The sequence below is a fragment of the Hippoglossus hippoglossus genome, chromosome 9, assembly GCF_009819705.1.
Source record: "Hippoglossus hippoglossus isolate fHipHip1 chromosome 9, fHipHip1.pri, whole genome shotgun sequence".
In the NCBI taxonomy this organism is placed as follows: Eukaryota; Metazoa; Chordata; class Actinopteri; order Pleuronectiformes; family Pleuronectidae; genus Hippoglossus; species Hippoglossus hippoglossus.
Genome location: NC_047159.1, coordinates 20362363 through 20374709, shown reverse-complemented (window position 1 = coordinate 20374709; position 12347 = coordinate 20362363). Strand labels below are relative to the sequence as shown.

General features: G+C 40.1%; 1 protein-coding gene across 1 annotated transcript in view; it reads right to left on the bottom strand.

Moving 5' to 3' along the window:
* Window positions 1–12347, bottom strand: part of si:dkeyp-14d3.1 (transmembrane protein 132C) — a 136791-nt gene that overhangs the window by 54086 nt on the left and 70358 nt on the right. Inside the window, exon 3 of the mRNA XM_034596552.1 lies at window positions 8361–8507. Coding sequence (XP_034452443.1) covers window positions 8361–8507 — 147 coding nt within the window. The remainder of the gene's footprint in view (window positions 1–8360; window positions 8508–12347) is intronic.

Genomic DNA, 12347 nt, shown 5'->3' with positions numbered 1-12347 from the left:
TTGGGCCATTTCATTTTATCCTTGATTTATGCAGCATTATATAGCATTAATGCCGACAGATCATTCTCAGGGCTCATTCTCAGCGTGACCGCACCTTACAAAAGAATAATTAGCACAGACCTGTTCATGTACTGTCGTGACTGAGATGAAATTTGTTTTTAAATAATTTTTCCTAAAAGCCACCCTGTCATTCTTATTGCAATCAGACTGTCACAAATGGAGCAAACCACATAGAAGCACATCGACAGAATGAAGCAACTGTGACTGTATGAAGATGGTTAATGTTTTTCACAGGCCTTCAGGACTAAAATACCTACCATGGGTCCTGTGTTTCAGTTTGGTTTTGCAGTAAATGTCACCTACTGTAAATAATTATGTTCTTAAAGGTTCTCTAGACTTTGAAATTGAGATAAATTGAGAGGTCGCTGCCAAATCCCACCCGTTATTACATAGCTCTATTATTTCTCTCCCTCTGGGTTGCTAACCATTCACACTGATGGAATTTACAGATCTGCTTTAAAGGAAAAGTCGTGTATTTTAATAGACAAATTAATGGACTCTGAATTTCATTACATTAAAGGTGCTATATGTAAGTTTGCTCTGCTGCTGAATGTGGTTTCTTGATGGTGGTTGGAGGAGACAGCTGTTTCAGACATCGTCGTGGTAACAAGAGAAGAGGTTGTGTGAGGTTATCTGAGCAGCGCTGCTCCTGCAGGGCAGACTTGACACTACAGTGACTCATGATATGAAAGGGATGAAACGGGTGAGCCAGGACAGGGCTAACTTGTTAGCATGTTAACTTCAGTAAAAGCAGGGAAGTGATAGAAATAGAAGGAAAAAAAGTGTTGACATCAGCGTTGCTTTCCACCGCTCTTGGGAAGTAATGTTTGCCAAGAGCACAACTTTCAAAGATTTCAAACCAGGGGGCAGTTCATGCTATTGACTTGGTGTCGGTGATGGAGTTGTGCAGTCGTTGTGAGTTTGTGCTACACAACTGAGTGGCGACAGGGGGTCACACACTACACGACCTTTCAAAAACACTCAACTATGATATCAGTACATCTGGCCACAAAACAAGGGCTATGTTTGATTACGAAAACACGCACAAGAAGAGACACAGTGAGTCTGAATAATCCTCCAGCTCTTCTGTGTCATCCGGATCACTGAATGATACATCAGGAGAAACGCTTCCCACATCGCAGTCGTAAAGAAAAAGCAAATCATGCTTATTGTTCTCAACTTTGCCATCAACAATGCAATAACCTTTTCACAATTCAGGACCACTTATATAATATTTGACTAAAAATATATAACTAAACACTTAACATTTTTTACTTTGGCTCATACTCAAACTCAGCCTGCTACTTCAACTAATTTCAATAGAACTGTGTCTAAACAAAATACACAGATGTTAGGGGGCAGCTCACCATTAGATGTACCTTCACCACCTTCACCCCGTCCTGCACTATGAATGGCTGTAGTGGTCAAAGATTCATCTAGATGTTTAGCCTGGCAGACATCTAGAGTCTGCAATGTGTCAGGGAGCAGCTACAAATCCTGTCTTTAAAGAGTTTACCCACAGTGATCAGCGATTTGATTCTGCTATGGATGAATTAAAAGAACTCATCGGCGACTAGACAATCTGGCTAAAATCATGTAGTGTGAACTCAGCATAAAGTAGGTGAAGGTGTCAACTCACTATGTTTCCTTTAGATTAAAACAGCTGTTAATGTTGGCTATGTAATAATTGTAAAACATGCAAAAAGCTCCTTTACTCAGAACTTCAGACACAGTAAATGAGGACACAATGAGGCTGATATCCCCCCCCCCCACCGCGCGCGCGCACGCGCACACGCACACGCACACACACACACACACACACACACACACACACACACACACACACCTATGCGTTCATTTGGACTGCCTCTTGTGGGGTGACTGTATTGAGTGGACTGCCTGCTGTCCATCTGCTGGGTGTGGTGTGGGGGATTAATGAAGTTGTGGCTCACAGGGGAGATCCATCTGCACCCAGACAGTCTTAATGAACTACCAAGACCCAGGCATAGCACTTTTACTGAGGCCTTCACTTATGGCTTATGACATGCTGAGGAAGCAGGACTGCTTTTGTTTTGAAAGGGCTCGCTTTTAATTGTGACAAAGTGAACTTTTCAATCTAACAAAGTGCACTTCAGCCAACATATATATACTCCACAGAGCAATTTTGTCCCCTTCTGGTGGTACTCATTTTTCTTTTTTGTACTGTAGTGGCATCAATGGAAATCTAACATAGCGCAAAGAAAAATATAAATAAATAGAGTAAGTGGAGCTATGCTAATATGCACCAGTCCTGAACAGCTATATTGTTAATGTAACCCATAAACCCCATAGACTGTAGAAATGAAGACACAATAATAATATGAACGCTGCCATCTTGTCCATTTGAAGTCAGAGTCTGCACAGTACCAATCGGGGGTGGAACTATGGTAGCGAGGCTCTGTCAATACATGCGTTCAACCAATCATGAGTCCTTTTCAGCTGTCAATTATGATGCTTTACTACATTTTTATAGCATTTTATATCAAATAATTAATTAAAACCAAACTTACCGGAAACTCGCCACCAGGAGGCAATTGAGACACTTTGGCTTCACTTTTGGGGAGCAGCCATGTCGTCCATCTTTATAAAGTCTATCATAAACTCACATTACAATACTGTTAATTAAGGCCCCTTCCTTTGGAAGTTGGGCTAGCTTATTATGCTGCTAGTACAAGTACTAGTACAATAGTTAGCCAAGTATGCTAAAAGTTTCAGCTTGTCCATTAATCACTTTAATCTAATAACAAGCACATAATATGACTACTGTATATAGTCATAATAAAGAGGGGGATTTCAGCTCATTCCAGCCCTTACAGGAGGAGATATATCAACAAGTGCTTTACTCAGAAGTCATTGCTATCTAGTCAATGATTTGAAGCCCTCTGGGGCAGATCTGGCTTTTCATTAAAACATCTCAAAACAAAACCATGGACAGCATTTAACTCATCATAGCATGCTTAGGTTTCCTTTTATTGAGCTGAAAAGAAGTGACATCAGCTGTTTGGTGGCGTTTTCTTCAGGGGGAATTCAGCTCTGTTATTTTCTGTCAGAAGCCCAACCTGTCTTTACACTGTGGCAGGCCTTGATGAAAAACTGTCACCTCAATATTGCCTTTATTAGGCTGGAAGCCACCAGTCAGGGGAAGGAAAAGTGTCCACGGTCAGGAAACTAAATCAAAAATATGTCATGCCACTTGAAAAGAATGTGTCGTATGATAACATTTGTATTGTTTGAGGAATACTGTCGACACATGTATGTTGTGTTTTATAACAGATTATATTTCAATTTGAAAGTTAAATAGCAGAAAGCGGAAACAGAGGGCAAGTGTACAATGGCAGTGTCAGGTTTATTTTATTTTCCAAATGGGTTTTCATTGTGAGTCGGATGTGGTTGGAGCATCAGCTGTGAATGGGAACAAAGGAGCGGCTCAGCTGGCCAGAGAAAGCAGCTCCGAGTGACTGACTGAACCTGCTCATGGAGTACACCTGACCCATCAGCGACGCTGGGCTCTCATGCCTGCAGTGGCCCAGGGGCTCCCACTATGGCACAGACGCAAAGGCTTCAATTAGTAGCACCGCAGACATTATTCAATGACACTTAAATCAATTTCCCAATTCACAGTCCAGCGGCAATGATCCATCTATACTCTAGCTGACAGCCATGAATCCATGTGTGTGTGTGTGTGTGTGTGTGTGTGTGTGTGTGTGTGTGTGTGTGTGTGTGTGTGTGTGTGTGTGTGTGTCAAGACGAAAAGCTGACCATGCTACCATCATAAGAACGGGTACTGATGACACATACATGTGTATTTGACATTATCGTTAGTTCACGCTCTAAAAGTTGCACACACTGAGAGGATGAGCCTTCCATCCGATGAGAGTGTCCATCTATACACTATTCTTTAATTGTTTAGGAAAATATTTTCAGGATTTAATTTACTGAAAAACCTTTACTTCAACATTTTTCATCTCCATGTGAGTTTTTAACTTTATAATATTTGGATTAATGTGACCCCAGATTGTGCTTGGGCAAAAGGAAAGTGAAACTTGTTAAATACTGGGTGTAAGTAATTTCACATGCACAATTTCCACTTTCTCAAACCTCTACCAGCTTATTCTCTCTTTTCCTCCAATCACAACCTTACACGCTTGCCCTGAGCCAATCACCTGTAAGCTGGTAAAGTTGAACATGTTCTATCTCCCTTCAGTCAGCTCTCCGTTATACCTCGATTACCGAGTGACCCACCTCCACCTCTACACCACCTCAGCTCTGGCTACTGGTGTCATCACCCTTCAAACCGTCCAATCAGAAGCCTTCATGAGATAGACCAACTTCATGCTCTATTCCTCAACACCACAACAGGCGTCTGGGCTCCTTCATATTCAAAGCACCTAATTCACAAGACTGCTTCCATGGTGTTCTACTTCCTGCTGGGGGTCTAAGTCTATTTCTCTATTGCAAAAATGTTGTTATGAATTTCAAATTTCTCATTATTACCTCTGCCAAGGAGGTTATGTTGTGTTTTTAGAATTTATTCAATCTATAGCGGTAGCGGGGGTGCACATGTCACAACCAACAGACCAGTTCTAGCATGAGAGAGAGAACTGTATTGTCTACTTGTGGGTATGCAGACAACTGAAGCTCTAACTATGAAGTCTGACTGTCTGAGTGGAGGGTAATAACTTTATGGACGATAACGCAAGTCAGCATGAGGCAAACACCTGCAAGTAGCAGACAGCAGCAACAGAGAAAAACAATAAGTTAGAGATCGCTCATATTATTGTGCGAAGTGTTCGTTTTTTGGGGTTTATAATGAAACTGTGATGGGACAGATTAGAATACTGGCCGCCGTAGTTTACATAATTAATTGGAAATACATTGACATGCAAAGATAGGGCATTAGCTTTGCTGGAGGTAAGTCTCTCCTGATTGAAATGGTACAGGAACATGGACATTGCTCAAAATATTTGAAAAGAAACATGCTTTAGTTTAGTTTAATAATCTCTTCAGCTGTTCATACGTTCATCCTTTCATGCTTTCATCATCATTATTCTTAGTTGCACTCCAAATGCAGTGGAGAATAATAATTTTAAAAGTTGAGAAATTTCAAGGTCAAATGATTTGATATGATTGTTTGATTTTGAGTGGGCTGAATTAAAGTAATACACTTACTGTATTAAAAACATCAAAGCTTTTGTCATGTCTGTCATTAACTCTCAAGTCAATGAGCACCTTTTTAAGAGGACTGGAAGTGATCAGTTATCAGTGAGGCCATGGAGAAGAACTCTATTCAACACATGATTTATATGCAATTACAAATCAGCGACAAATTCTGGTGGTCACTGTTCAAATACATTGCATTTTTTAAGGAGAGGGGCTCTTGCAAATGAAGGCTACGTCCTGCAGTCCCTCATAAATATAAATGGATAAATGGAAAATCACTTTCTTTTGCTTAATAAACAAAAATTCCGATGCAAACCTGCGCCACATTTGTTTGACCTACAGCATTCACACACCTCATCATCCTCCTATAGTGGAGGACGCAGCACAGAGAAGAAAGGAGGCTGAATGACAGCTCAACAGATGAGATAGCTGTGTCTAATCCCTTTCTAAAAGAGCTTCATTGAAATGACTGGGAGCAGGGAGGACAAGACGAAAGAAAAATTGGAGCATTGTGTATTGTACAGCCATCATTGGGCGTCTTTGGTCCTCTCTGTGAAGTGACTTTGACAGCTGTGGGGATTAAGGAGCAGTCCATCGTACATGGCCCGAACAGCAAGGATTAGACTAAACATGCTCACTCTTGTCTCTGGTTGCTTCACTTAAAAAAAATCAATAAAACATGATTCTACAACAGTAACAGGGAATGAACACAATAATGTGTATATGAGTGTGTAGGTGTGTAAGTGTGTGTATGGGGTCATGAGGCAGAGCAGAGAGAGTAATACCTGCATAAAAAGGGAGAGAGGCTCTGGAGGGAAGGAGGAGCGAGCTCCAAGCTCCTTTTTCTCTCGTTCAAGATGCTGCAGCTCCGCTCAAAACCGTGCACATGCTTTTGATATTAGACCCATTAAAACGCTAATGTCCAAAAATTCTACTCGGACAAACCTGGCCTCACATAGTCAGGTTGTTGTGAGATTTTAAAACAAAAAATGTATTCCACAAAATGTTCATGCTCAATGTATTCCAGAGATAATTTGCTTAATTGTTGAAACCAGCTGGCAGAGAGAAGCTAAATGGTTTTCATGATTCATGCTGCATGTATAAAATTATATATATACCAGCTCTAAAATTAAGCATTTTAAATCGTATGAATGGTAAAGGAGCAAATACTGGTTAACAACTAATTTCCAGCTCATCATAAGCCATTAGTCATGATCACAAACCGACAGCTTTTTTCTGGCCTTTATGTTTAAATAAATAAAACGAGGTCGTGGATGAGGCAGATGCAAACATCTGCGTATTTCGCATCCCTGTGTATTTGCCGTCAGCCAAAACCTTTCTATTAATAAGATTGAGATGTCAGAAGTTATTATATGAGTTCCAGTGCGGAGGCGACTCTGACTTCCGAAGGCAGCTCATCTTTGCAAATGGCTGCTTATAAAGTAAAGTTGTACTATATGTTCTGAGGAGTCAAAATAATAATAATAAAAAAGATGCCACTGAGGTCTGATTACAACCATCAGTAACGGGCAGGTCTGAATGCAGCACTGCGGTATCACACAGCAAATGACTGTATGAAAATCTTTATAAGCTGCGTCTGACGTTCAAAGGGAGGCACAGCTATCTTTGTTTCATGTGCTGCGGAGTTGTAGTTACACTGTGATCATTGCTCGCTGTGATCCACTAATTGCGGCATGTCTCAACAAATCACTGGACCAACAGATTTAAATTGCACATTTCATGGACTGCTCTACACTTAAAAAACCCAGCACAACTTTGATTATAAAGTTGCAGATGCAGTGTCAAGTATCCTGTTTTCTTAAGGGAGTTGTTTACAGTTCGTTAAGTGGAACGAAGGCTAAAGAGCAAATAAGTGGAGCTTTCTCCTGTCCCAAATCTGCCTCTAATCCATAAAATTACACCTGTCACTAGAAAGTTAGATGTATTAAAACTGCTTCCTGATCCGAGAGGGAAAAACCATTAAAAAACACAAAAGCCTTCAATCAGCAGTTAATTAACACAGCAACCTTTCTCCCAGTGCTGGCAATCACTTTGCTATCTGCCAGATTAGTTTAAGGACGTGAATGCAGATTGGATATGACCACAACAAATCTGAGGCTGTGGCAGCTATGGCAGCTGAGAAAATAAGTATGCAAATAAAAAAAGACAGCGCAAGGGAAGAGGGAGGATACATTATACATACATATATATATATATATATATATATATATATATATATATATATATATATATATATAGGAGAGGGAGGGAGAGACAGACAGAGAAGAGGGGATATTGCAATAGTCTATTAACTTTCCCCTCCCCATGTCTCAGCAGACATTTCCCATGGCCTTTATGTCAAGTCTAGTGTGTCATTTCACCAAAGGAAACATCACTTAGAAACCCATTCACACTGCAGGTGTCAGTGCTCCTGTGTCTCTTACAAAATGTGAATGATCAGCAATAGCACTTTCTAAAACGAGGAGAGGGACTGTAGAATTTTTTTTAAGGCGATTGGACCATTACTCAATAATTTAAGTGACGTTGCAAACGCTAAAGTGAGAATATAACTCCAACACCTAACCCTAATTTTAGTCATTTTCAATTTGTGTTGTAAAGTCTAGTTTATTTTGGCATTATATTCAAAGATATTCTTAAAGGCATTTTAAAAATGCACGGTAAAAACCAAATGTGACGATAGTGGCCTGTTGGAGACTTTATGTAACATACAAATATACATGTCAATGTTGAGCTGAAATAATGTACAAAGAGATATTAAAGCTACAACATTTGATATTTTATATACTAACAATAGACATAATGAGTAATATGTATTGTGGAACAGGTCACCTGCTGAGAATTTTAGCTTTTTTGAGACTAAAAACATTTTAACTGAATAATGGGCTTAGATTTACAATGCATGAAGGGTTAGCGTAAGAGTTAGGGCTTAGGGTGTTTGCCAATGTGAAAATATATGCAACTGAATGAAAGTAATACGCTGGAAACACATTCTGTGTTTCATAACTTAATTAAGGAAAGTTCAATAGGCCAGTTTCTTAATTCCTGGATGTGTTCCTTTAAATTGATGTATGTCTGCTTACCTTTGCTGATCGTAGCCAGACTCCTTCCTGCGGCAGTGCAGAGTCACAACTCGGTGGCCTTCACTCCTCACATCCTGGCTAACGATCCACTGAGTCGGGTTGCTGGGCCGAGCGCCGAGAAACGTCACCCCTTCTTTCAACTTAACTCTGCGGAGACAGAACAGATGAGTTTATGAACGTATGAGGCAGAGAGATTCTCCTCTGTCCCCACAAATATACTTATTTCAGTGAATCATCGGATACATCCAACTGATCCGTGCACAGCAGCTGAATCCAAAAAGACAATGATTTTTATTCCCATCACTCTGCCTGGAATTACATTATCCAGATGGTTCGCTGCACTGTGTCGTCTTCAAAAGATGTCACAGCTGTTATCTTGGTTTGATCACACTGTTTTTGTTTCACAGGAAAACAACTGGCTGTTTCAAACATGCGTGTTATCAGTGAGTTGCAGCAGTTCATCAAGTAACCACAACACATACAGCACCTGCCATTTGTGTGTATCGTAAGCTGTCTAATCGGTGCTGGTTTCCATCTTTGCAGCAGTCTCATTGAGGTTAATTCTAAATTGTACGCATCAAAATGAACGGATCAACAAACAAACTTCTCTTTTTCCTGCCATCTGATGTGAAAGTGCTGATACCATTTTGTCACTCCTCTCTCTCATTTACCTCTCTAAGTAACACTCTCTCGCAGGCTCCAAAAGGGCATTATGAAAAGGTTCTTTGACTGCTGAAAAAATTACCACGTAAATGTCCTTGGCTCAGCGATGTACAAAGGAGGAAAATGTCCACAGGAAAACTAAATCTGGAAATGAAAATCTCCCTTAAAGGTAACCCATGTTGCAAAGTGTTTGCACTCAACGGAGAGGAGAGATACAATTATGAACAGGGTCCATTTAAAGAACATAAGCACCTGGTCTCAAGCACATATGTCAGGACAAGAGGAGTGTATTTTTACTTGTCTCTTCATTAATCATGTTTGTGTTTTGAGTGTAACATAGAGTAAACCAATTAGAGGGCCACGGTGTGATTGCATCTTTGACTGATCGCTGGTATGAGGGCAGATTTAGCAGGAAACTGTTTTACTGAAGTGGAACAAGGAAAGTGTACATTTATCGTACACAAAGTTATAGATGCTTATATCACTGTCTTGACATTGTCCCTTGAGGGAAATACTGTCCCACAGACCTCAGTCCAGAATTATGTGGGTCAAACGCGTAATTGCTTTCCATTCCCTTATGCTAGCAATGTGCCAACAATGCGTCTTAGCAAACCTCATTTTAATACTAACCCACCTCTGAGGGCCCACAAGTGCAACCACCAAGTGCAACCACCAAAAATGACAACTGCGTCAGTCTAAAACCAGCACTAGTGCCGTGCATGGCACCACTTTGCACAACATGTTGACATAAAATAGACTTAGACTAATGTTCCATTGTATAATATGCTCAAAGGCCTGTGTGATTCCATCTAGGTGACAGAGGAATCCCAGGATTGACGAGAAAAATAAATTATAAGAGAAGGTCCAATCACTTTTTCTATCCAATCCATACAAGGTTGGCAGATGAGGCCAAAGATAGGCCTTTGCTTTCATCTTGAATCTGTTGCTGCACTTTAACATGCACTATGTGATTGCCTGTCTGTATGCCAATGACTGTATCTGCCCTGCAGTCAAGTCTCTTTCTTTGATGTGGTGTCTTATCATGTTTTGAAGGGGGTTATATACGAAATGAAAATGGGTAATGTGACAGATGCTATGCTTCCCGTCTCCATAAGAATGAAGATAAACACAACACAGAAGGGTCACTCTGGATAAATGTGTGTGTGTGTGTGCTCCATATATGTATTTGTTTGTCTAATAATCATACTTTGTGTTCCTTCTGCTGTCCTCTGTGTTGTGTGTAACGAGTGAAGGCCTAAATATATTTACAGATTTTCCAGAACATCACGTTTGGTCTCAGACGACACGATGTTTCTGTCTTTTTAGATTAGATCTGTGTCGGTCCAGGCAGCTAAATACTCATAAATTCTTTGACCTGGCTGAAAGACATGGCGCACTTAACATCACACCCTGACCAATCATAGCTTGCCATCTTCCAAAGCATGTAAGACCTGAGATGAACGGTAAAGTGTTCTGCCTAATAACACAAAGAAATATTGGGTTACTGAATGGGATCGTCATCTCTCAGCAGTGACTCTGGATCTGTCTCTTTCTTTCCCAGTTAAAAGAGTAATGTGTGGCTGAGCAGCACGCGCCAGTGTGCAGAAGGTGATGTTTAACCCACATGTGTGATTTATTTGGTTTCACGCCGCTGACAAGAGGGTGATAGTCAGAAGGTTTACTGAAATTACAACATCTTTTCTCCTACGCTTCCTTGTTTTCTGTCTCTTCTTGTCAGGATGTCAATTCAAATTCTGCAAAGGAAGATGATGATGAAAACTAAAATAGGAGGGATCGGCTACAGTTATACAAACACAGACTATATGTGAAAAGGGAGCACTGGCAATTTTACACAAGAGAGTAATCTTACATGGGGAGTACTTGACCTATGTATAACAGCTGTATAATTGTTTGAAACCTGGTACTTGCTACAGTTTTGATATTACATAAAGCATTTATATTACAACCAAAAACTGCACAAAATTAAATAAAGAAATACAAAAGTTTTCTTGCGTTGAACTGTGCTAGCTTTGTTGTTTGTTAGCATGTTATCATTGTCATGTTCATTTTATTCAAAATTCTTTAGATTACTGGCCACATAGAGTTTTAGAGCACAGTTAAATTTTCCAAAACACACTAGGATCAATAAAGCAGACACAAGATATTATATATTGTGTACGTTATAAACACCAGTCTCCGGTCTTGTCTTGAAGTCTGTATTATTGGTCCCATTTATCATCCTTTGCCTGACAGCACCAGTTTGCAAAACTTAAACATATTGGTGCAGCAGGAAATCGCCTCAACCTATTTACTGTATATGAGAAATGTGGAGGAAAATATTTAATTACAACACTTCATCTTTACCCACTGCAAATCCTGTAATACACAGAACATCATAAAATTAAAGCTTACAATGTCAACCCAAGGATGGAAGATCCACTCTTTAAGCCGGAGTGAAAGGAAGTGCTGAGGAGGATCTTACTGGCAGTGAGCGTACAACTGTAACACAAAAAGCTCCGACAGAGGCCTCCTCGTGTCCCAACGGGAGCAGCAGGGTCTTGTATCTGGTTTCTTTACACTTCAGTGATCAGGATGTCTGTCAGTGGTTTCCAGTGAGGCTTCAGAATGTTTTAAACACAGTTAAGTCTCACAGGGGAGCCAGTCATTACTCAACAGACCATATCCAAGCTCACTGAGCAGCTGCCGGAGAATGGTTGAGGAGTATTTTATTAACTTAATGGTCAGTTCGGCCTTGTAACCAGCCAACGGAGAAGACTCCTGCAGGTTAAATAGGATCAAGGGCTAGCGGCTATCAGATTCATGTGTTAAGCTCTGCTGGGGGATATAAGCCTTCAAATAGGGCACTTCTAAAAACTTGAACAAGTAAGCAATCCTCAAATTTATTAAAACCAATATTGAGTATATTTATTTAATTCCAGGCATGACACTTTTAACTAAATATTGACATGATTGTTTTTATAGGTTTGCCAGGTATCACAAATAGAACATTTGTTCTGATGATGGCGCTGTAAGAAATTACAGTTATTACATTTCATCGTTGTTGGGTTTCTAACAAATATGATGGCAATCTATCCAATAGTTGTCACGTCTCACAAAAAAACCTTATACATCAATGTTCAGTGCCTATTCATCCAGTATATGTTGATATATTTGACTGTACAATTAAAAACATTCACGTGCTGGTTGCATTACAAGTTTCATCATGCAAGATATATCAGCACAGATCAAAAATGCCAATGCTAGAGGGAAGATTATTACATCACCAAAGTCTGTAGGATTCATCATCTGAGAACCATGAATGTC